Source organism: Calypte anna, chromosome 6 (assembly GCF_003957555.1).
Source record: "Calypte anna isolate BGI_N300 chromosome 6, bCalAnn1_v1.p, whole genome shotgun sequence".
Lineage (NCBI taxonomy): Eukaryota > Metazoa > Chordata > Aves > Apodiformes > Trochilidae > Calypte > Calypte anna.
In genome coordinates this window covers 6,432,344-6,459,420 of record NC_044252.1, presented here as the reverse complement: position 1 = coordinate 6,459,420, position 27,077 = coordinate 6,432,344, and the positions used below count along the sequence as shown (strand labels likewise).

Sequence of the window (27,077 nt, the reverse complement as noted above, 5' to 3'; positions counted from 1 at the left end):
CCAAAGAATTCCAACTCCAAATAATTTCTTTTTGTCCTCTTTGTAACAAATATCTCTGCCACAACTAATATATTTGATTTGAAGCCTTTGGCTACCATGACTTAACCTGAGAGGATGCTGCCATTTTTCACAGGCCACTCAGTGTTTTATGGTGCATGTGGGCTGGCCAGGACACACACTGCTGCTTAAAGATTATGAAACCAGGGATGAAAGCCACAGGTGCCAGTATGCACCGTGCTTAAATCAGCTGATGACCAATAAAATGGCCCCACATGGAAATAATTTTAATTCCAAATTTCTTTGCAATGAACTCATACAGGAAATTTGGGATGGAGGATCAGATCGTTCAGGCTATGTTGTCTCTCAGTGCTACTTCCCCTCCACCCTGCTCCAGTTGATTTCCTTATAAAAAACCCAGAGTGGAATGTGATTTCCCATTTTTTACCTTTTTTTCTAGTGACAGAAATGTGGCAGTGGTATTTTCAGCATCTGCCAAAGTTTAAATGTCAGGTTTCTCTGCCAGGAAACCATCTTTTTGTACAACCAAAGTGGAAAGTTTGGAAATGGACACCACACCTTGGACCTTGTCTTGTCAGACACTGCCCGGCTCTTGCTTTGGATGCTAAGAAAGGAAAACCAGAGGTGAGCACAATAAATCAGTGTTCATGCAAGTACAAGCAGATTAAGTTCATCCCATTTGTACACATTAGACCCTTCACTTTCAGGTAGGGTTTAATATGACTGAAAAAAGATGCTTTTCTGACTGTGAAGGCAAGGCAAAAACCTTGCAATATTTTTGTTAAATTGTATATTTTAATGCATTTTCATCTTAGAAAAAGAGGCTGACTGTTTAAATTTTTTCTCAAGCTATGTCATGAAGAAATATAATTTGCCTTTTAATAGAACTGTCAAGGAACCATTCTCTCCAGTTTACTATATAGATTTGTATACCCCATACAAAAATGTTAGGAGTTTAATTGGAACAGACAGCATGACAGCATAATTTTATACAACTGTTTACAATTACTACAATGGCAGCTTCCACAGAGCTCTTGGTGATTTTTCAAGAGCATTTGCAAGCATAAAGTATGTGTTAGAAAAAAAAAAAATAGTAATTTGCTGCAGCTGCACAAAGTGGATTAAGGAAATCTATCAGTAATGACACAGATATTTAGAAATGGGAGATATTTTGCCCATCTGAGCACAACTGTAAGATTTGATTACTTTAATATAGCTTTTTTAATGGCCAGATTAAATAAAGCATTCTTTTTTAGCCTCAGATATATGGTACATACAAAAAAAAAAAAAAAAAAAAAGTCAGACTTAGACATTAGGAAAATATTCTAGTTGTTTACTTAAGGATAGAGTGGGAACAATTAGACCAAACAAACATCTCTGGTCCTTCAAATCAGAGGAAAGCACACAGCAGACATGAATTTCTGGCAATTTTTTTTTATATGGGAGAGAAGCAGCAAAAGTGTAAAAGACAGAAAAAAAAACAGAGTATGGGCCTAGGAAAGGCAATTCTCTGACAGGTTTTGTGCTGGAGCTGTAAACAACTTGGTTTCATTTGGCCTGGTCAGACAAGAGACTTTGCTCTTTGTTCTGAAAGCACAACTGCATCAAATAAATCCACATATTACCAGTTTGTTTTCCTAGTCACTAATTTTACAGGTTCTTCAGCGCTGGTTAAGCCCTGGAGTCAAAACTAAGGCTGATGTGAAGATCAGCAGTCAGGAAGCCTTTGTTTCACCATATGATGCTGAATGGAGACCTCCATAGAATAGTAGAAAAATAGAAAATTTCTTTTATAAAGGGCTTGCTGAACGCAAACCTCCCTAAAAGGAACTTTGTAAGCATAAGGGCAATAAGAAAACAGAACAGTCTGCTTAACTAGCCAGTAATGAAAAAAGCTCATTAGGGAAGTTTAATACCCCAACAGAGAAGCTTATAGGTAACAGCAACCCAGTTCTGTTCCTAAAGTGGTTTCATGGCAATGCAAGTTCTTCAGATCCACTATGCTATTTATTTATTCTTTATTTACATTTGAAGATATTCTGAAGACCCAAAAGATTGGTTTTGACCTTGAATTTTGTGCTTTTGTTGTAAGTTTTGTCATATACTCAAACCAGATTAGTATAATGCAACACGGACATACAGGGAAGAAAACTGGTCTCTGCTTAATATACATAAATTATGTTGAAAAAAGGAGCCCATGAGAGATACTGGGTTGAAGATGGAAAGAATTGGTTTTGTTCTTTAGGGAGGAGAGCAGGCAGAGCAGTATTATGCAAGGAAGCAGATTAATTGGCATTTGCTGGGCTCTCTGCTGCTACAGATAAACTGCTTCCACAACCTGGCCTAATTCATTTGGATTTACTTGGGTTATTTCCTTGTTCAGCCACAGGACCATTGCAGTATGCAGCATGCTGCAAAAATGATCTTGCAAAGTAGCATAGCCCCATATCAAATAAATTTCTCAGGAGCAAATTAAAACTCCACAAAACATCATTGCAGCACACAGTTGATCTGTCAAAGCAGAAAAGGCTAGAGTAAAATTCTTACACTGCAGTAAGAAAACTGGAGTAGTAATTCAAATGTACTGTCGATGACAATTAGCAAGAAGGTAATAAGGTAAAGGACACTCCAAACCCAAGTGCTTCCCAGCACTACATTTATATAATTGCAGGCCACATTTTCTCCACAGTACTCAGTAGCCTGATTTCCCAGTCTCCTTCTTTTCCTACATGCACAAGCCTGTGAACTGCTTTGCCAACACACAGAATAACAGGTTTCTTTTACACATTGCCCCTCCTCTGAAAATGGCCAGAAAAAAGCTGCTCCTATTCCCTTTTATCACAATGGGTTTGATAGCAAAGAAGTGTCATGAAGACAGAACTTCTAGATAGGGGATAAACTGCTTCCATTCCTTTGTCACCTGAGTAACATAAAAGCAATGCTACAAGGTGGGAAAACCCCACATTTTATTTCTAGATCAAGCTCCTGCATCTGTGCAGGACATTATTCAAGGCAGCAGAACACTATTTTATATATAAATACATACATATAAATACAAATGTGCTCTGCTGAGCATGCCTCTGAAAATTTCAGCTCCAAGAGTCACTATCTCAGCTTTTTGGTTTGTTTTGTTAAATATAAATAGGAGAGAAAATATGTCTGTCCTCTGTGAGAACAACTTGAAGCAACTCAAGAAACACGCAGAGAAATAAAGACAATTCAAATGCATTAGGCTTTGAAATCCTACTTTTAAGCAGATGGTGTGGGCTTTAGTTGCAAAAGTAAATTATGAGAGAGTAAGAATAAGTTGGAGAAAATAATTCCTGCCCTTCAACAAGTTTGCAGGTGACACTAAGCTGGCTGGTGAGGCCCACATGCCAGAGGGATGGGCTCTCATCCAAAGGAACCTGGACAAGCTGGAGAAGAGGGCCCATGAAGTTCAACAAGGTCAAGTGCAAGGTCCTGCACCTGGAGAGAGGCAATGCTCATTATCAATACAGGCTGGGGGGTGATGAGAGAGAGATCAGCCCAGTGGAAAGGGAGCTGGGGGTACTGGTGCAGGCAAAGCTGTACATGAGCTGAGCCCAGCAGGACAATTGCATCCTGGGCTGCATCTAAAGTAGAGTGGCCAGGAGGCTGAAAGGTGACTGTTGCTCTGCTCTGGTGAGACCTCACCTGGAGTACTGTGAGCAGCTCTGCAGTCCTCAACACAAGAAGTACTTGGACCTGTAGGAGGGGGTCCACAGGAGGTTCACAAAAATCTCAGTGAGATGGAACACCTCTCCTATGAGCACAGGCTGAGAGATTTGGGATTGTTCAGCCTGGGGAGACCTTACAGTGGCCTTCCAGTATCTGAAGGGTGACTACAGGAAGAACGAGCAGGGACTGTTTATAAGAGTGCGTAGTGATAGGATGAGGGGCAATAGTCTTAAGCCAGAGGAAGGTAGAGTCAGATTAGATATTAGGATGTTCTTTACTGTGAGGGTGGTGAAACACTCAAAGAGGTTGCCCAGAGACATGGTGGATGCCCCATACCTGGAGATGCTCAAGGTCAGGTTTGAGAGGGCTCTGAGCAACCTGATCTAGTCAGACATCCCTGCTCACTGCAAGAAGGTTGGACTAGATGATCTTTTAAAAGCCCCTTCTAACCCAATGCATTCTATGATTCTGTGAACTGGATTGATAAACTAAAAGAAAGAAAAGGGCTTTAGCTTAGACTGAAGGGCATAAGGTAATGAATGCCTGTGTACTGTTCACAAAATTAGATTTATTTTTAAAAAGGGTGGCTTAAAAATAGAAAAAAGACTACCCTCAATGTTCCCAGCACTGAAAACAGAAGGCTTAGAAGCACCCAGTGCAGGACGAACACATCTTTACAATTTTGCCTGCACACTGCACCTCCATCACTGACCCACCTGACCTGTGTTACCACTAAAACTTAGAACTCACTGATCCCATTTTGTAACTGCAAAGAAGGTTAAGTTATGACCATGTCAGGAAAGTCCTATAACTCCGTGCTCACAATGCAGATCTTCTTGGGAAGAATTATAATCGGATGAGTCCCAATATGTTATTTGACTCTATAAAAGAAAAACCAGCCAAACAAACAAGCCAAGGCAGACATCATGCCTTTTGTTTCTCAGTTTTGCTCTGCTCCCTCTCTGACTCCCTGTTCCTCACTGGTGATACTTTTTCTCTTTAATGTGTTGAGTTAATGCTGAGTCTCTGGTTTTCAACAAGCTTCAGTATTGATAAAGGCTGCATTTTTGAAAACTAACAACAGTGCTTATTGATTTACACAACTGATGATACAAGTTTCCACATCTCTGAGTAGAGAGGCTTGTACACCAACCACCTGGGTACCAATTTAGGATCTCTAATGACTTCCCAACCCTTTAGATAAGGTTGCTGAGCTACAGCCTCTGTCACATTTGCAAGAGTTGCAGTCAGGAACAGCCACAAAGTAGACATGAAATTAAAGCACAGATCCTAGGGAAATTCTTTATAGTTTTAGGGGTTAACCACTTCTCCACAGCCCTACATATGTCTGTAAGGTTCCTCAGTTACAGTCTCTCTCCTTGTGACAACCAGATGTTAGAAGGAGAATCAGATTCAGATAGTTGCCACCTCACCTAATAGTTACCCTCCTATCCATTACCAGTTAACTAGTCCAACATCTCTTCTCAAAAATCCTCAGTGTAGTGAACCAAACCAAGGCACAAAATACAAATACCATTTGGGACACAAAAGAAAAGAAAAACTACCAAGCCCTAACATTGAATTTTCAACAACCATTCAAAGGCATTAAGGAGTTAATGTTCACAGAGCCTAAGTGTAATTTGGAAAACTGACTGAAGGCATATAGGGGCCTAAATAGTATTAAATGTCTGTAGGTGCTGAAATCCCAATAATAATTTTGCACTTTGTGCCTTAATTTTTTCCTTTTGTGTAAGAGATTTTGCATTCTTATGCAGCAGATGCATTGTTTTACATTCTAATAGTGGTGCAGCTGCTGGTACCTAAGGCTTGAGAGATTTATGGATAATAATGGGAGTGCACAATAAATAAGTACATTTGGATGCATAGCAAACAGAAGCCACATCAGTCAACCAAAATGCTGGACAACTGATTCAAGTTTACAGATAAATGTACAACAAAATAAAAATCTCCAGTCAGCAAGGCTGCTTCTTCAGAAAAATGTTCTCATGTCATACTCCTGCACTGACAGGAAAAATCTACTGCTTTCCTCTTTGAACAAAGCATACTACAGAAATTTGTTTTCTAAGCCAACAAATGTCTTAAAGCAGAATAGTCATTGTCCTACATGGTTATCAATAAAAACCAACCAAACAAAAAACCCAAACCTATATAAATCAGTTTGTATAACAAGAAAAAAAAAGTCTGAAATTATCAGGATATAAATGCAAAGCCAAGACACCACTTTGCACACAAAACAGCTTCTCTTCAACACAATGACTGTTGTACTGGGCACAAACTGCTTCTTTCCCAGTCACTTCACTTACTCTGACATCTAATTTTTGCTTTTTTTTCTGGTGTAAATACCATATTCTATACAAATGAAACCAGTAAGAATTTCTGTGTATGCCTTTTACATGAAACAAAAAGAGACCAAAATAAAGAACCACAGCATTCCCAATCTGAACGTGACAAAATTTATGCAGTTCTTTTTCCATCTTGATCAATCAAAACCTCTGAAGCAAAAATAACGATATAGAAAAGAGCTCTGGATTTAATTCTTGTAAACCTACACCAAAAGTCAAAGGTACCTGAATACAGTCCTCATTAACAGCACTGGGGGCAAAGGAGTTTAACATGAACCAGGGAGAAGCCAATATAAATCAGAGAGCCCCATGGTCAAAACCTAGGGAGTAGCATCCTTACTACATTGATCAAAGCAGCTGTGTCTGCTCTGATTTCTCTTTCTCTTCTAGTTCTTTATGTCCAGCAATTAAAAACACTCAGAAACCATCCAGAACATCACAAAGCCCCTCTTCAGCAATCTGCCTGATCCAGGAGCCAGATCCTAACCACGAGCCTAAGGCAGCTCCAGTAGTCAAGGCTCTGCAGACAAGAAGTCCAAGTCTGTTCACATTCATCACCTTGAAAATGAGATTCCATCTGCTCCTCCTGGCCTTCCACCCTACTGCTACATTGTCTTACACAATTAGACCCCCACAAAACTCAGAGTATTTTTCTTTTACTCCCCCTGATTTGGTTTTGTCTTTTTTTGAGTCAATCGCCTACTTCAATATTTACCTGCTCCTACCACATGTATTATAGAATCTGCTGGTAAGGGATTTTGCATAAAGAGAGAAGCACTTAGGCAGTATCATTAATGCCTTCCCTGATCTTGTATTTTTCCAAACTTTCTCCTCTTAAAGAATCTCTTAGCTAATGCCTTTTACCCATTTTGTCCATCTTGACAGTCCTGCGAGGGGCAGAGTGGAAATATCTGGACATTATGTGCAACACAAGGATAAGAACCCTGCAAAGTTTTAGAAAAAGCCTTTAATTTCACGAGTACTGAGCAGTATCAATCCAAGAAGCAGGCTGCTGATGTTGCATTAGATTATTCCATTCACAGCTGAGGTATATCTGAAGTACACTAAATTAAAATCTAAGCAAGGTCTGGTTCAACCTACCACAAGACTGACTGACTGACTGTATATCCACCTACCTACCTACCTTGTCTTAGTTTTCTCATATAGAAACTTTCTCGAGGGGCAAGGAGGGGGGATAAATTATATTTATATGTGCTGACTTCTGGCAGTTAGCTTCACGATGCTGCCAGCTGACTGAGTTCAGCTAAGTATCTCTGAATTTAGGATGTTTCGCTGACCCAGCAGGGTTTATGTCCCTACTATCAGCACAGACCTGCCCTAGCAAACACTGAGTAATTTCCCTCTATTAAGAAACAGCCAGACATGAAGCATCTATGGCTTTGAGTCTTCCTCAGGTTGTCTTACTGAAGCTTTTTAAATAGAAGGGCTTATCTCCTCTACATATCACCCTATAATATCTAAATTTGGCTGTTGCCTAATTTACCACATTGTAATGCCTCTGTTGTAGAGCAGGAGAGTACATCTTCCCCATAAACTATAAAGAGAACTTAAGGTTATCTCAATTCAGACAGGGTGGTACAAAAAATCATGTAGAGCCTGTGATGCTTTCACAACATCATCTGGTGTGAGTTTTCTGACTGATGCGTGGTTGAGAAAAGGAGAAGTCCTGGAGGGAGAAATGGATTATTCTGAATGTACTCTCAAAGGCACAGAGAGCTCATAAAACAAGAACCAAGTGAAAAGGCTCACAATCTCCCCAAGCAGATGCATCTCTTTATTTAGCAACAACTCTTCTACTTGTTGACACCTTAAGAAAGCACCGTTATCAATGTCCCAACTGGGCCTAACTTGTTATTTTTCCACTTATAAACCCATGTAGTAGCCTTGTGTCTTAGTCACAGAACTAGCACCTATACAATGCTGTGAATGTGCCATACTACTTTTCAAGTAAAGAGAGGGAAAAGTGTAGCAATTGTCTACAAAACTAAACTGGATAGCAAATGTTCACTTATACATAACCAAGTCCAAATTCTGAAAATTCTCCTGCCTGCATGAAACACTCTGACAGATACTATCAGCTAAAGTTTGGCTTTTTTTCACATGGCATTTTCTTTTAAGTTTTGAAAACAAATGTTCAGTTTATAACCCTACAGCTGTATGAAAGTCCTGCTGTGCTCAACTCAACATGAATACATGCAAAGGGTACAGAAACACATGCATGGGAGCACACTATGGAGATGAATTGGACATCTCTCTTAGGAAGAAAAGCTAAGGGACTTGGGTCATTTTAGTCTGGAGTGTGACAGAGCACTGAAACAGGCTGCCCAGAGAGGTGGTGGAGTCTCACATCTCTGGAGACATCCAAACCCCAACCTGGACACAATCCTGTGTCACCTGCTCTAGGTGACTCTGCCCTGGCAGGGGGATTAGATGATTTCCAGAGATGCCTTCCAACCCCTACTATTCTATGATTCTGTGAATTCAGACGAGAATTACTGATGACTGCAGACTGAGCAGCTATCAGAAAATAAAACTTGATGAGAATGATACTTGGTCTTACCCATCGATTTCCTGTATGTTCCCTCAGTGGAAACATGTACCATGACAAAGAAAAGATGGTGTCCCAGAAAATGTTTGCTTTTGTCCATTTGACACATTATCCCTGATGTCTATTTGAAAAATGGTCATTTCGTTCTTTACTTTGAACAGAGAATAAACTGAGCAGCCAGGATCTAACAGGACACCTAAGAAGAGCTGAGTTTGTGGCATGAGGCTTTAGCACATGTGCTTGTCCACATGCAAAAGTCAGTGTAACTCTGCTACATCAGGACAGATATACAGATATACAGTACAGATATACAGTAAAGTATATCTGAGAAACAGACTTGGAGGATAAATTTTATCTTACATAAGTTTTATAATTTTTGGTGGTTCTCTGGCAAAAGGACTCACCTTACATGTTTGATACATACTGAGGAACAGGTTTTATTTGAAACAAGCCTCACCCTCTCTTTGCACGTAGGGCTTCACATTCTTCCTGTTCCAGTAACTGCAACTCTTCCAGATGCTCCTACTTGGTAAGATTAAATCTATCCTACTTCAGTCAACAGGTGGGGTATTAAGGCAACATTGATCTTCTGCTCTCTTGAGGGTAGGGCAATACTGTAAAAATACATGTTTCCCTATATTACAGATTTCAAGTCAGTGCAAAAGTAGATTTAGCTGGGAAACATAAGAGAAAGACTTGAGCTTTCTCTTCTAGAAAATAAACAACTAAAGAGACTGACCCACTCTCTTTTCTGTGGTGGGATCTGGGCATTCATCTGGAAAACAGGAAAATAAGGCCAAGTGACCAAGGACTTGAACCGGTGTTTCACCTCCTATGGTCATAGATTCTGTTCCCTGCTCATCTGTAGCCTCTTTTCCTGGATCAAGTCAGAACTGTTTTCTTCTGAATCTGAAGCAGCTTTCCCAGTGCAAGTACTATTAAGGCACATAAAAAGCTTGTGTGTTGAAAATGCAACCTTTTTTCAAGAAAAAGCTTTACTAAAAAATTCAACGAATTAGGTTAAATATATAGGCTGCCTTTCACAAAGAGCCCACACAGTTGATATTTTCTCCTGATAAGCATCAAGTTTTAACCCCTTTCTGTATCTTCAGAGACAACTGGAAACAGCTCCTTGGGAAACAAAAAGGAATGTGGACATCTGTTCATTGTAAAAATGTAAAGAGCATGTTGGATGTTAAATTACACTGCAAATTATAATTTTTATACCATTGTGTGGCTAAAGTTAAAATTATATATAATGGAGAAAGCACAGCCTAAATGATACAAGACCAGACAGGAAAAGAAAAGCCATTTGTGATCTGGACATTCATCTGGAAGATGGGAAGCAGGTCAAACAAAGCCAGGAGTCCAACCTTGATTTGAGAGAGAGAGTAAAGACCACATTCAGAGGCAATGTAGGAAAACATCATAGCAAATGCATGAGGTAAATATCAAGTGGTAACAGATGCAATTCAGATCCCAAAAAGGAAAAGCCCCTTAAGGAGGGAAGGAAATGAAGTAGATATGTTAGAATAGAAGGTAAGAGAGGAGAAAACAAACAACAAAATAAAAAAACCCCACGAAACAACAAAAACTACAACAACAATAAACCTGGAGAGTAGGGAATTAAGACAGGCGAAAAAAAAAAAAAGGGAATTCGTATCTTATATGAAGTAGACTCAAATCTTTTTAATAATGATAACTCAGCTGAGATGCTAAAATGTCTGGGGAAGATGGAAACAAGGTCGAAGAGCAGAACTACTTGTAAAAATTAAATGGGCAATGACAGGCAAAGGTTGGCTGTTTCATTTTGTTGTTTAGCAGCTCGTTACTGAATTCTTCATGTGACCATTCAGAGCCAGACAGTCACATCTGGGATTCAGGATGCCTACAGAAGGAACAAAAGATGCTTTCTGTTCCCCAGGCCCCTTCTTAACCTGCAAACAATTTGTATTTTTCTGGTATGTTCAGTGAGAGCAAAGAACCAGGAGCCCTCTGAAAAGGTTAGAAGTGAATCAAGTTCTCCAAATAGAAACAATCTCATCAAGAACTGCCTGTTACAATCTGTTCTTTGGTTTGCTCCTGGGACTATGCTGAACTGGTTTGTCTTTTAAGAAACCATTGCCATGATCACATTTATCACTGAAGAAAATGAATAAATATCCTCATGGCTGGCAATTTCAAGCCCCCACTGGTCAATACAGAAATATCTAGCAAAACAGTAGTCATACAGGGAATAAAAGTCATGATAGGACAATGTAAAGTCAAAGGATCATTTACTAGTTTCAGCGATACCAAGATTTTACCATTGGATCTTTTTGATCCAGAGAATAATAGTTTCATAAATTGGTGGGTTTGCACAGTAAAATTTTAAATAGAAATGGTTGTTCATTATTAAAAAAAAAAAAATTGTTATGGAAGGCCTGAGAAATAAGCCTGAAAATACCTTCAGGAGTCTCAATATTATCTTTTTTCTTAGAATATAATAATCACCTTGATGTGGTAAACAAACTTATAGTATATGCTGACCCCTGATGTTTTCAAAAAGATTGCCATTATACTAAGAAGATACTTAGATACACACATTAGCCCCAAAGCATCTGGTCTTCACAACAACACAGAGCACTTTACTGCATTAATATTGAACGATGTTGTCCTTAATAAGCAAAGATTGTTCAAATGAGCTGAATCAACACTGGTGGAAGCTCCATGTGAAGTGAATAGTCTGACAACATTTGCCTTAATAAGCAACCTTGCTGTGGAGTGTGGACTTAATGTGAAGATCAGTTAGGAGCAAAGAGGCTCTTAGAAATATTGGTTTTGGGAAGATGATCAAGACACTCAGCAGAAATGCTCTTGAAGGAAACTTTAGTCCTCACGTATGAGTCCCTTAATGTTTTTATTCTCAAGATTATGTTTGTTGGACTGATCTTGAGCTTCGTGCCTGTAAGAATCAGAGCAGAATTTGTCTTCCTGCTGTGGATTACTTACACTCATGGAACTGTACAGTGGAGGGGACAGATCAGAATAGCAGGCACAAACTGATTTATCTGCACGCCTTTGCATTGTTTACTAGAATCTTTTTCACACAGAACCACTCAGAGGAGAAGGCAAAACTCCCAGTTCAGACTTTGATTTAATACAGAGAAGTACATTTGCAGGTAGAAGATTAGTTGCTAAGAGAGAAATCCCTCTCTTCTCTCCATGAGCTCTTACTAACTCCTGCAACAGCCTATGTCATCTTTATGAAATATATACCATACAATTTCAACCAGTCTTCAGGTAGTTACCATCAAAAGCATGACCAAATCACTGAGAAAGTCAAATGGAATTGCTAAAGTGAAATGTTACCTGGACAACTTAGTAATTTCCTAAGACAGAACACAGTGAAACAAATACTTTTCAGCTAAATCACTGCCACGTTTTGTGCAATTTTCCTGCATGCCATCTCAGGATGACCCATCTTTGCTTATACTTTTCTCTCTGAGAGTGAAGAGCTATGGTTGCTCTGCTGCTGAATTTTCTGCTTACAAGTCCCCCAAATGTGATCTGAGAAGTCAAGTGATTGACTGTTCCTTGTCCATACAGGCAAAATCAGAGAAGTCCTTCTGAAAGACAGTGGGATATGGACACCACCAGTAACATACTGTGAGTATGAAGGGTGGGCAAGTCACACAAGTGTTAAATTAGATGCGTCCAGAGTGTCACAGGACACGTACTTCAAGCTCTATTTATACTTATGGTTTTCCAGACATGGGATGCCCAACAGCAGATCCAGAAAATCATAACGTGTTTGTAAGAGGAGTGGCTCTGAGTTAATGTGTCAGGGGCTCAGCACTTCAGAAGGTGGGAGTGTGGGAACAGGGCTGCACCGCCTCTCATCTGGGCCTCGAGATGAACCCGGAGCCATGGCAGAGAGCGATTCACAGCTCCTTCCTTATGTAAGGCTGTACCCTCAGCTCACAGCCATCTGCTGTGCCTGTTGTGTAACAAGCCCTAACTGAGCATTTCTGCCATTGGATGGTTTAAAGTTCCTTAAAACACACAGCAAAAATCACTACACAAAGCCCTAAAATTAGTTAGCTAAGTACAAGTCCCCTATCACAGGTGAATGGTGGCTTGGAAAAGCAGCCTTCAAACTCCTCTGCATGGGGGGAAGCTGGAATTTCCTTCTTGATTTCTAGCACCTATGATCTAGGAGGATACACTTGACTAAAAGTCTTTGCTGACTGCGATCTGCATTGCTAGATATCTCCAGTTTCTGTCTTGGGATTTATAATGAGAGCAAAGAAAACGAATTTTCAATTTAATTCTTATCCTTTGACACACAGGCAGTTTATAAAGATGGAGAAGGAAACAAATGCTTTTGATTTTTATTTGTTTTTTGCAGTGTTTTTTTCTTGTTTGGAAAAACCAAACATACTTCATACTTTAAGTGAAAAGCTATGAACAAAACAATGTTGACTAACCAGATGCCAAGACATTCTTATTTTTCAGAAGAGATGAACAGAGAAGAATAAAGATGTTCCTTTAAAACTAATACAGAATTTTGGTTGAAACAGACAATTTTTTCTACTTTTCCATATAAAGCTGTGCAACTTCTTATTTAAATGCTATTTTAGCTAATACTAAATGAAGCCTGATATGGTATCTGGCAAAGACTGACTATTCATTTAAAACTGAGAGGAAACAGGAATCAATTGTAACTCCCTCTTCAATCTTTCCAGAAAGGAAGACAGGGAGCAAGTGGGGGTGTTGTACAAACTCATTGCTGGTTGCTTTTCTAAAAAGACAGGGAATTCAATGAAAGTAGGGAAAGCAAACCTGTTATTGCACACAACAGTCATGAAAGCAATTAAATTTAATTCTGTTTGGAAATAGCTCTCACAGTGTTTTTATTACTTTTTTTTTTTTTACTTGAGAAGAGCAACACGGAATTGAATTATTTCCCCCTCCCCATTAGAAGATGAAGATCACCAGTGCTCCTTTTAAAATTTATTCTGCAGTGTTGATAGAGAGAAAAAACAATAATTGCTGAGTAACATCTATACTGCACACTCTGTACAACCGTTAGCTTCCCTATAGAAAGCAATATCACTTGCAGTTGTTTCCTATGCATTTATATTTATTTAAGACTGTAAGAAACAATTATATTATCAAAGCTGATAGTTATTTTGAATGTGATTTTCTCTGCCCACTGCATTGTTATCAGATTTGTGATTTCAATTATTCTGTCTTCAGCTTTAGCATCTCCTTATATTCTGACAATGAACACATTCATACCTCCACTTATCACTGGTGAACCATTTTATTAATGTTGCACTTCTGGTTTTGAGCACTTAATTTCAGTTCTGCAGAATAAAGCCTATTTTGTTGATCCTATTTTGGCAAAAAAATGAACCAAACTAAGAAGATTCATGCTGTTCACAGAATGCAAAACTTTACAACTTCAGTGCAACTCTAATTTGAAAACATGTCATGTAGTCAAGTCTGCGCTCTGAGGTCTCTACCCACACTTTATCGGAGAGCAAATATACCTCTCATTACCCCAAGGATATTTTTTCTCTCTTATTTTACCTTGCTGAGGTTTCATATTCCCCAGCCTGCCTCTCATATGATGCATCTTTTCTCATCTCCAGATAAATTCATTAAAACTTTTGAAATAACTGCATTCATTTTCTGCTTTATTAGTATTTCTATGAAGGTGATTCCTTCATTCCTTTCAATCTTTAATTCAATCTACACCAATCTAGGTTGACTTGTAATGCATTTGAACTGGAGGAACTCTGTGTATAGGTTGTTATAAAGAAGCCATAGTTAATAGAAATGTCATACCCCTTGATGGATACCAACAGATCTTACACTGACTTGTCATTTTTCAGGCACTTCACTTGACCACTGTCACCACATAGCTCTTAAAATCTAAGTTTTCAAGGCAATGAAATTATTTCATTTTTATAAAAGCTTAGCATATTAAAACACAATCAGTAATTTTTATTCTATGAACACATAGTTGATGTGGCAATCTTCTTTGCAATTAGATTGCTAAAACAGCATAAAATGGCAACTACTCCAAAAGACACTTGGTCTGCAGCCCCTTCTTCCATTTGGTGCTTTCAAATACAAAACAGCCCATCTGAAACAGATGACAATTACTGCAGAAGGGCTTAAAATTTTTTTTCCTTTCTGAGACAAGGTTAAGCCATAAAATTCCACTTTAGATTCAGATTTCAAAAGGTTTATTTGGGGTTAAACAAATCCCATATTAAATCTGTTTCTGAAGGATCTGACTACCACAAAGCTTCAGATGTCTACCACTGGCTACTCAGTCCACTTATTTTCCCCAAATTCTCTTCCACTGATACCTGCCTTTACCTATATCCAATCTTCAAAGCCTTTCAAATAGTAAAATCTTACAAGCTCCTATGCCTTCTAGAAATCAAAAAAGGAGGAAAAGACAAATTTAAGACGATTGTTAACAAACTGAGGAATGTTAACAAAAAACTTATTCAAGGTTCTAGAAAAATCAATCATTCAGTAAGAGACTCAATTTTTGTTTTCCAAATTATTTGCAAATATATTCTATAAATATTTAACAGCTGTGATGTGCTATTTCCTCTATTTAACAACAACCACTTTACAGACAACCATCATTGTGTTCAGTGCAGTTTCCAGAAAATTCAAAGCCAGCTCTGCTTAAAGCAGGAGGATGAACTTCGAGAGTTCTCCAGAAAAGTCCAGACTTCTCCTTCAACCTAAGTTAGCCTGTGATCTTACAAACACAAAACTGGATAGGGTAAAAAAAAAGTGCAAGACATTAGTCTTTTTGTTGTTGTTGTTGTTTGGTTGATTTTGTTGTTTTGGTTTGGTTTGGTTTTTTGGGGGGGGGTTGGGGCTTAGTGGAGGTAAGCGTGGGACTTCAAATACACTTCTGGAAAACATTTTTTTTCCTTTTTAAACTATCAAGAGTTGTTCTATTTATTTACAGCCCTAGTCTGCCAGGAGAGGGGTTTTGATCCTACATAACAGTGTTATTGAAGAATGAGTAACTGCAGATCCCAGACATGACACTTGCAGGTTTCTCTTTGATAAGATACCAAAGAAGCATTATGTGTGCCATGCTGAAACAGGTTCAAGTATTATAAAATCACCATAGGAACAAGACTTGACATCTGAAAAAGCCAGTTTAACAGACCCAAAGTGTAATGTGGTAGAAACTGATAGAGGGAAAAAATAAAATCAATGTAGAAACAATCAATGCACACATTTTAATCAAGAACATAATTGAAAAACTGGGGCTGTGCATAAATTTTGTGTGGAAGCTGAAGTCTTGAAACCCTCAGAGCAGGAATGATAAACAAAACCTGTTTCTAGTGGCCAGTTCCTGCTGTTTGTAAGTTGTTTACAAACAAAGTAAGATCAGCTTACAGAAGGAATCACATAATTGTGTTGACTGCAACAAGAGGAGCATAGCCTAGAGACTCAAACTTTCCAACCTATTTTTCTTTCTTTAGAAAACAATGCATTCATTTTGGAAAAGGATTGGATAGCATTCCAAATATTTCATAGAGGATCCCTCTTGACCTTCTGACTTCAAATGGGAAAACTTGAAGGTTAATATGACAAATAAAATAACTCTGTACATTATAGAACACTTTTTGCATAAGAATGTAGCCTTCAATGCTATGATAGGAACAAAAAAATTGAAGGTGCAGTTCAACAATTTGGTAAAGAGTTCAAAAACTTGGTAAAAAATAGGTAACATAACAAACCCATTCTCAATGCCTTGCTCACCACTTTGGAACATTCACACAGAACAGTTCAAGCCTTAAAGACTATACTTTGCCTCAATATAAAAACTGATTGAAAGCCTACATACACCTTACCTTTCAGGACTTGTTGGACCAGGCAGGTCTACTCCAGAATACTATAAAGGATAGTACATGAGTACATTTCTACAATTTATGTTGTATATTAGAGTTCCCAATCCTATAAGACACACACAGGACTACACACGCCTGAAAAACGACTTGTACATAAAGTAGTGTCAAAGCTGTATTTATAATGCTGAAGATGTAAGTGCCCTACCACTGCTGTATTTATTTGGAGAGAAGTTAACCCAGATGGAGAAAGCTGAAGCAATATTTCAGATATACCCTTATCTTTCCCTTCCAGCATGTGAGTACTATTTCTTTTCCCTTTGTCCCATTAGTACTTCTTCAACAGATGAAGGAGAGGATGACTGAGAGTTCAGGGTCTTGTTCTGCCCAGTAGCAGCTGGGCTGGTAGCAGACTGTGCTCTCAGTAGTGACTGAGAGCTGAACTGCAATGCAGGGTGCAGTGCAAAATTAATAAACTCCCTTACTGAGGAGGTTATTCATTTTTTTTAGGATCCTTGTGTTTCCCACAGTTTAAGGAGGTTTCTCCCGTATTCCAAGATTTAAAAACTTGTCAACATACTTGTGTTTGGATTATGGTTGTTCTGTTGCTTGTTTGTTTTGTTTTCTGTTTTAAACATCTTTCACTATTAATCAGAAAACATGTTTAAGAGTACAGAAATTAGGGAAGTGGGAGCTGTTAAAACCTGTGATGCCTGAAGGCCTAGTAGAAGGGCTTCTGTTTGGGTTGTTTTGGTGTTGCTCCATGTGTGTCCTGTATCTATTTTCTTAAGAATTTGATCCTAACTGAGCTGAAAGAGGATAGCAGGTGGCAGAGCTGACTTCAAGAAGCCATGGAAAGCTATGCAGTGTGCCTAGGTGGCCAAGAAGGCCAGTGGCATCCTGGCCTGGGTCAGGATCAAGGTGGCCAACATGTCCAGGGAAGGGATTCTGTCCCTGTACTCAGCGCTGGTGAGGCCACAGCTTGAGTCCTGTGTCCAGTTCTGGGCCCCTCAGCTCAGGAAGGAGATTGAGGTGCTGGAGCAGGTCCAGAGAAGAGCCAGGAGGCTGTGAAGGGATCCAGCACAAGTCCTGTGAGGAAGGGCTGAGGGAGCTGGGGGTGTTCAGTCTGGAGAAGAGGAGGCTCAGGGGAGACCTCATCACTCTCTACAACTCCCTGAAAGGAGGTGGTAGCCAGGTGGAGCGGGGTTGGTCTCTTTTCCCACAAGAGGGCATGTACTTAAGCTCTGCCAGGGGAGGTTTAGGTTGGATATTAGGAAAAAATCCCTTACAGAGAAGGTGATCAGGCTGGAATGGGCTGCCCAGGGAGGTGCCACCACCTCAATCCCTGGAGGTTTTTAAGAAGAGACTGAATGTGGCACTCAGTGCCATGGGCTGGGAACCACACTGGTAGTGGATTAAGGGTTGGACTTGATGATCTCAGAGGTCCTTTCCAACCTGGCTGATTCTGTGAGACACCATCAGGTAGTTTCAAGAGGTTTCCCAAAACAGCATCTTAAATACCTTAACCATTTAGTTTAATTAAACTACACATGCATAATTTAACAATCATTAATCTCTTCAAAGTATTACAGAATTTGTATTCATACCATTAGATGTACAGTCAAGACCTACCTCACACACAACTGAAATCAGGTATTAACCTGGGTTTGGCCTAATACTGTTAAAAATCCTGTGAAGTCATAGCATGCTATTTGCCACTATGTAACTTCAGATAATAGCTATGCTGAACAAACCTGGTTTGTTTTAGAGGGCTATTTGAACCAAAAACAAACAAACAAACAAACAAACCCAAAACCAAACAAAAAACAAGAAAAAGAAAAAAGGCAAGGTAAGATTAAAACCATATTGCTTCACTATTTCATGCACGATAATTTCAAATAAGCTAAAAATTGTTATCAGCTGCATCATTAGCAGTTCTGAATGTATTTACTACTGAGAATCCTAAGCAATACCACAAAACTCAAGTGAACTGGACTTGATTAGAAAGCTTGACTGACAACAGACAGTGCTGGCTTTGTGCAGTCCAGTCATGAGAGTACTCAGGTAAATGTTCAACTTGTGGAAATTAAGCCTTGCATTTAAATAAAACTTAAAATTAAGTGTAAATGGAAGTTAAATTGCAAAACTGACTGGGAAGGTCCCTAACTCATGCTACCCTTCTTTATATTGGAAGAGGTGTCTTTCCTGGACCATTGGTGTTTCTAGCAGATCTATGTCAATATGAAACCAAGGCCCCCTGCTCTAACATGCTCTAAATAATACAGTTTGTAAAGAAAGCCTCAGGAAAATAAAATAAATTTGCCTGTTTAGTTAGGAGGTTTAAAACGAGATTTCAGAAAGTCCTTGGCTTACTGGGCAGGATCAGGTGGTGAAACAATTTTACCAAAACAATGAAGCCAGAAACTAACCTGAGTAGGAAAGCATCTCCCAAGTAAGGAGGAACAAGTCTGTGCAACCAACACAATGCTGCAAAGAAACAACACCACTGTCTGCAGCAGATAAACACTGCAGGGCTTTTCATCTGCTTAGATGCAGCTTAACCTGGGACTCTTCTCTGGGCTTTGCTTGTGAGTTTCACCTCTACTCTTGAAAGAGTAAAGCTTGAGTTCCCTGTTAAAACCAACTCAGATGGATACCACCCCTACCCTGTTTTTAATGGATTGCCCTTACCCTTCTTTTTAGGACACAAAGCACCTTTTTCCTTGACATATACACAGCTTCTTTGTTGACACATCCACATTGGCAGAGGTAAAATCTGCCTATTCATTATAGGCTTTGCACATTACCATGAAAGGTCAGGCAAAAGGAAAAGCTAAACCACATACAAAACAAATTTTAACCAGAGCTATACAACACAGGGAATTACAAAACAATTGGTGTCTTTGGCAACAGGCTTGCACATGAAAACGGACAAGAAAATAAAGAGAAACCACAGAAAACTACTAGGAGAACAAGCATTATTCTTAAAAAAAACACAAATAAAACAAACCTAAATCACATTTTAAAGAGCATCCAAAACCAGACAATTTTTTAGTTACAAACATTACAGTATCCAGGTATAAGAAAAAAATCAGGAGACTGAATATGACCCTTTGTTGTATGTCATTTCATTTAAAAATGTAAGATAACATTAATTTGAAAATGGATTCACTTCCCAGAAATTCATCTTGGGTAATATTTTTTACATACTTTTATTAGCCAATAGAATTGAAAAAGGGCAACTGTGGAGGAGGAGAACATAGGTGCATGTGGTATTGTGGCATACACTGAGCAGTGTAGTAGAAAGCTACTTTGTCTCCACATCACACATCACTAAAAGTCCACCTTTACTCTGCAAATAAAAAGTAACTTCACTTGGCAAAGTGGAAAAAAAAAAAAAGTGGCATAATGTGTTTCCAAGATTATAATCCCCTCAATGCCAGACATTAGGAGCCACTTTGTAGTCATGTTTAGTTTTAGACTATGTAATTTGACTTATTAAGTCAAAAGTAGAGAAACACATTTTGGTTTTAAGCAGGGGAAATATTGTTCCAAATCATCAGTTAATCAAGTTATCTGATGCTTTGCCCTGCTGCAGCAGCAGATGTTTTATAAGAACAGAGACTGGAATATTAGCTTTTATCCTACCAAGGAAAACCACATTATTCCCTACACACAACTGCAGGGGTCCATGATGTGCTTTCTGACAACAGGCAAAGGGTCACCTCGCATGGCAAGAACAGCCTCCAGCATGGATTAAAAATATAAGAAAAAACATTTAACGTACTTGGATCTGACAAGATTGAGTCGGTTTTCGGCAAAAATTGGTCACAGCGGACTCCTTGGTAGCCCTCTTTGCACCTGAGAAAAAGGGGATAAATGACAAACATATGCATGCGGTAGTAAAAGGTTAATTTCAAGGTAGCAAAATCAATTTAAATTCCCCCTGCCAGTGTTGTGCAAGGGACTTAAATATTTCCAATTGTTTCAACTGTTATGGAATCATTACTGAAACACAACAGGAGCATGTAAAATCAATCGTATTAAAAACAACATCCTTTTTGATTGTTTTAGAAACTATGAAAAGAAACATCATTTAAGCATAAACCTTTTTTAAACTATCAATTCAGTGAAACAATCAAAGAAAAATCCTCTATATAATAGACATATTTGTAATAAAACAGACTCATTAGGTAACACAAAGCTTTATGAAGCTTCTCTACTGTAGAAACCATCAGATTAACAAACTGGTTTATTTTGGCTGTTTGAATAAGCAGGGAACACTTGTGTAGCCATTATTTTAAGAGTAGTTTCTACTGTGCTTAAAAAGTAACATGTTTAGGCATGACAGACAATGTCAGGCATTGTTTTTAAGTAGACAGTCTCAGATGTCTGTGTGATTACATTTTATAGCACAAAAACAAGACACTCTCCTTGCTTTAACAAACAAGAAGGGGCTTTGACTGAGCTTCTCATGCTCTAATTTATCTTGAAACCTTACTTTGGAGAAATTCTATTCACTGCATTTGGACTGTTCTCAGAACTCTCATTTCAAACAAGCATATCAGACCTTTAATTATTTATTCGTCAAGTAGTTTTTCAGAGAAAAGTGATGAACACTTTAATTATAAATGATAGCAACAGGGACTTGTGAGCTCCCAAAGCTCTTTCACATCATATAAACAATATGCTCCAATCAGCATCGCCACATCCACATTAGGATTGACACCTGCAGTTTGAATCAGAATGGTTTGGCTTGGAAGGGACCTTAAAGATCACCTTGTTCCAACCCTCCTGGATGGGCAGGGACACGTCCCACCAGACCACACTGCTCGAAGTCCCGTTCCAACCTGGCCTTGAACCCTTCCAGGGCAGGGGAAGCAACAGTCTCTCACTGGGCAGCCAGTGCCAGTGTCTCACAACCCTCACAAATAAGAATTTCTTCCTAATATCTAACTTCTTGTAATTTAATGCCATTGCTCCTTGCCCTGTCAATACCTGCCCTTCTAAAAAGTCCCACTCCATCTTTCTTGTATTCCCCCTTCAGGTACAGGAAGGCTTCTATCAGATCTCTCCAGAGCCTCCTCAATAGATACAAAAGATACAATCTCCTACACTAATAATATAATCTTACACTAAGATGGCAATTACTACTGTAATTCAGAGCTTGGTTTTTTAAGTTATAAGAACACTTTCAGCAAAGATAATAAACAAGTCTTGTGGTTTCATTGACAAATGATTTTTGACATCCATAAGACACCAAATAATAGTAATAACCTGATGTATACCCATGCTGCTAATTGGCATCACACCTCTAAAGAAAAAGTAAAATCATACAACCCAGTATAAAAAAAAAAAAAACAAAACAAAAAACCACCCAACAGGGAAACTAACAAAACAGCTCTGTTATGCTACATGCAGTAGTTCAGCCAAGTCCAATATCATTCAGTATTGCCCTACGCAGTGTGAATGATGATGTTCATATTTATGGATGCGTTAAAAAAGCTGTGAGTAATCAGGGAAACCTTGAGAAATGCTTTGATGCAGCTGACTGTTTCAGAAATGACCATCTGATTATATGGCAGGCAGATGTTCATTAGATATGTCTTTAAATAAAATGACCCAGGGTAAGGTATTGCTTTTAGTGAAGGGAGTGCTCTGATCTGCACGTGGAACCCCTCCAGCAAAGGATGGGAGGGACAGTCTGAGCTCCTTCAGGTGCTGAAGTGCTGCACTGTATGAGCAGGTTTGGGCACCTGCTTAAGTGCAAACCATGCTGAAGGGCTCTATAAATTAATTACAGCCTCCTTGCCAAGTAAATATGAAAAAGGAATTATCAATTTCACATTAAAATTTTCACCAAAATAACTCTTTCTAGGCTCCAGACCAAAAATATCAACAAGACTGTATGAATGTTATGATTTAAATCCTTCTCATGAAACAAAAGATAATCACAGGTAAAGCTAATCTGCTGCTGCTACAACACTCACAAATAGTACATCCCTGAATGATAGCTGCTACATTCAGATAAGATTCTTCTATCATGTGTTCTTCACATCTTTCATTGGTAAAGCAGACTTTCTCTAGCTTATGGTTTCCAACCAAAGACAAACTTCATTGTGCATTGCCCTTCACAGACCCACTCCCCGTGTCCTTTGTGTGCAAGCACACAGGCAGAAACACATTTCCCATTCCTGGTGCAGTTTTCTTTCTTTCTACTGGAGCACATTTACACTTAAGTATTAAAAAGTAAGCAAAGTATGTGCATTGTTTCAGTCCTTTTGTGCCTATTTTTGATGTTAAATGGTATTAATACATGTATATTCTAGTCACAGGGACCACAGACATATTCTGTGGACATTCCTCAGATATCTTGTGTATTCAGACCTTACGGAACCAAGGGAGCTTTCAAACAGATGACTGCTTCACATGTAGGAACAACACAGCACTCCAAATCCCTAATTTTCAGATAGGACACACTAGTAAAAAATATAATGAATGGGACCAGAGGAGGGCAAATGGCATGTGAAGTGTAGCTGAAAAATAAAATATATCTAAAGGCAGCAGAAGAAACAGAAGATATTACAAAGAACTCAGTAGAATTAGGGAAGGACATAAATACTTATGGCCAAGAAATCATTACCATCACAGTTTAAGTTTTCCCCAAATCATGGAAAGGTTTTGGTTTGATGGAACCTTAAAGATAATCCAAAAATATTTCCATATATTATCTATAGCCCTATGAAACAAACTATTCAGTTTTCAAGGGACAGTAATGTACAGAAGCAGGAGAGAGAAGCATCAGCAAACTGCAGAGGCTGTTAAAGATGATAATGCTGTGAACCCCCTCTCTTTCCTCCTTCCCTGTGTTGCTGCCCAATAATTTGAAATGGTAATAATTAATTTTTTTCCCTAAGTGTGGTGATCACATTACCTCTGACCATGGGATGAAGTATGCATAGAATAGTTTCTCTGCACAAAGTCTGGAATTTTGCAACCATAAGATGTAAGTTCCTCTGAAAAGGAAATCTTTTAAAATGGCATTTGAAATGCCAGTGAGCTATATATCAGTAAAATAAGCATATCTTAGGCCAAAAGTGATTTTTGACATTTACCTGAACTGCCTTAATAGTACAGTGCAAAAAAGATGAACTTAGATAAACCTATACTCAGATTCTAGTCTCCTAAACAGAAGCAACCCACTTTGAAAATAGAAATAGTACCAATGAAAAATAAAAGGCCAACGCTTGTTTCCTTCCACTCATAAGAGCTCCAAAACAACACTTGCAAAAATTCTGTTAATTAGAATGACCCACCTCATCATTTCACTGGACCAGTTACAAATTACTTTCTCATTACACCATTACAGCCATGGTACTGATGATCAGATGCCAACAGGAGTACACGTTGTATCTCATTAACTTTCCAAGACAGGAATTAAAGATCATGATGAAGAAATATTCTAGTGGTCTACACATTCACACATTTCCATCAAGTCTTATCAATACTTCTGATCAAGCATATCAAATGCAATATGCCTTATTATTATTATTATGCAATAAATATACAGTAAGGAGCAAGCCATGACATTGTAGGGTCCAACAGGCTGTCCCACAGTCTAGCCTGAAATGTTCCATAAATAATCAAAAGTTTCTCTAGCCTGCAGGTAACCTAAATATAGAGTGCCGTGCCTGCAAGTAGAACGACCTTACCTGGAATAAATAGAGATTTCTATATATTGTCATGATTGTTATTTGGTGAATATTTTATTCACTGGGGAAGAAAAAATAATCTTACCAGTGAGGGCCATACAAGATGCCTGTCATTTAACATACGCAGCATGCCACTATAAGCAGAAAAAAGGCTTCCTATATTCAACAGATTAGACCCTGAATAACAATTAAGAACATTTCTCAGTGGATAGCATGCCCAAAGCCAAACAGAAGATGAAACTGTCATAAAAATCAATAGTTTGCTAGTCAGGCTATCACCTGAGTCCTACAAGATTCCCACTCATTTTTGATGTGAAAATGAAGCATTAAGGACTCAAACTCAGCTTTTCTATATTGCAGAAATGTCCTGATTACTTGATTATTAGGAAGGACTGCTCTTGTATTGTTCTTTAAAAAAAATGAAACAGATAAGTCTCCATTTCATCTCAAAATGGAGAAAGGCAATGAAAATAAAGATTCCAACAAAACTCTAATACAGCATAAGCAAGTGAAACAGTCAGGTATGGAGCCGTGGAGAGGTACTACTGTTATCTGTTAAATGTTTACACCCAACAGAGTTTGGAGTGAAATACAAACCAGAAGTACTATTTTAACACCAAATTACCTAATGGTTATTGGAGATTTTTCCAGAAACAGCAGGACTCAAGAGACAAGGTATTTGTTGAGTAGTGCTGTCAGAGGTGACATTTTCCTCTTTGCAAATCTGTTCCTGTAGTTTCACAAAAGGAAGACTTTTTCAAGCTGACATGACTTTTCCAATACTGCTTCATAAAAGAAACATGCAGCAACTCATGAGCAAACTGTTGAAGGAAAAACCTTCTGAATTGTGTGAGTGACTGAGGGCAGTGGGCTGTAGGGATCTGCATGGATGGGAGGAGTAAGAGGAAGGCTGAGAGTCCCTCATACAGAATCAGCTAAAAAACCTAACACAGCAATGGGGGATGGCTCTCCATTAATTCCTCCCTTGATCTATTTAATATTCCAACATACAGACCTGAGTAAAGCTCAATCTATTTCTGAGATGAAACACCAGACTTTAAAGCTCGCTGAAAAAAAATTGAGTTTTCCTCAATGGTTTCCAGGAATGATTCAGCACATCTGTCTCTTTGCACTCCAATCTACTATAGAGAGTTAGTTTCTAAAATATGCTTCTCACTGGTGGGCTTTATCCTTCTTCCGTTCAAAGACAAGAAACTGTAGCTATTTTGTTATTAGATTTAAAATGTACCAATGAGACCTTCCATATGGACTCACTACCTAATAGTCTTCAGGTGTTGGTTATGGTGATTTTACTAAAATCCATAATGCAATCATCTAAATCATATACGACCACAAAAATCCAGTAGCCTCTACTATTTGGGATCACCTATAGTCAAGCAATTTTCACTAGCCAGCCCAGTATTTCCATAGACCATCAGTAAACAAAGAGGAAAAAAGCTAACATGGATTTTTGACAGCTCTTAGTAACCTCAGACATAAATAGCCAGAGGCTTTTAGCACCAAGAAAGAGAAATCACACCTTTTGTGCAAAAAAGGGGAAACAGATGCAGTCATTAGAAGGTCTGTTTAGCCAGGTGAGTCTCCAAAGTGCTGGGGATTTATGACTGCAGCCACATGTGCAGCTCTGTGACCCCCAGACACTTGAGCACTCCCCTTTTATGAAGTTCTAGACCTTACAGTCTATGTTACTAACAGAATATAAATTACTAACTATAATTAAACTACAGTCAATAGAAACGGATAAAATCAAATTAATTACATGAAAATGAAAAATTAAAAAACGGGGGAGGTAATAAAGAGTTGGGTAATGACTCAGTATGTCTGGAACACAAACATGAATCCATTCAGATAGGAAGGCCAAAACTCAGGCCCCTGATCTTTTTCTAAATTTTCTTTCAGATTTTGTTTTTCTTAATATATAAAATAATCTCCACAACACAGATGCAACTTACTTATTAAAAACGTATTAAAGTTTTTGTATCAGGGCTTGAGGACCCTTTATTTTTTTAACGACTTGCAATCCTGCAATTTGGCCACAACAAACCCATGGGGAGCTCCAGGATGGGCACAGAGTGGCTGAGAGCCAGCAATGTGCCCAGGTGGCCAAGAAGGCCAATGGCATCCTGGCCTGGATGAGGAACAGCGTGGCCAGCAGGTCCAAGGAAGTGATTCTGCCCCTGTACTCAGCCCTGGTGAGGCCACACCTTGAGTTCTGTGTTCAGTTCTGGGCCCCTCAGTTCAGGAAGGAGATCGAGGTCCTGGAGCAGGTCCAAAGGAGGGCAACCAGGCTGGTGAAGGGACTCGAGCACAGATCCTGTGAGGAAGGGCTGAGGGAGCTGGGGGTGTTCAGCCTGGAGAAGAGGAGGCTCAGGGGAGACCTCATCACTCTCTACAACTCCCTGAAAGGAGGTTGGAGCCAGGGGGGGGTTGGGCTCTTTTCCCAGGCAACTCTCAGCAAGACAAGAGGGCACGGTCTTAAGTTGTGCCAGGGGAGGTTTAGGTTGGATATTAGAAAGAATTTCTTTATGGAGAGGGTGATCAGACATTGGAAAGGGGTTCCCAGGGAAGTAGTGGATTCTCTGTCCCTGGAGATATTTAAAAAGAGACTGGATGTGGCACTCAGTGCCATGGTCTAGTAACTGCAGCAGTAGTGGTTCAAGGGTTGGACTTGATAATCACTGAGGTCCCTTCCAACCCAGCCAATTCTATGATTCTATGATCTATAAAGTGATCAAAATTAAGATATCTGACTTTTTCAAGAAATAAGCTTGACTTGAATATAGAAATAGTACAGTTCTTTCCGAATGGACAATAT

The 27,077-nt window shown here is 38.9% G+C and overlaps 1 protein-coding gene across 1 annotated transcript in view; it reads right to left on the bottom strand.

The window, feature by feature from the left end:
• The window catches only part of NRG3 (neuregulin 3), a 347,967-nt gene that overhangs the window by 77,773 nt on the left and 243,117 nt on the right, over nucleotides 1-27,077 (bottom strand). The window contains exon 3 of the mRNA XM_030453174.1: nucleotides 20,317-20,390. Within this exon, the coding sequence (XP_030309034.1) occupies nucleotides 20,317-20,390 (74 nt within the window). The remainder of the gene's footprint in view (nucleotides 1-20,316; nucleotides 20,391-27,077) is intronic.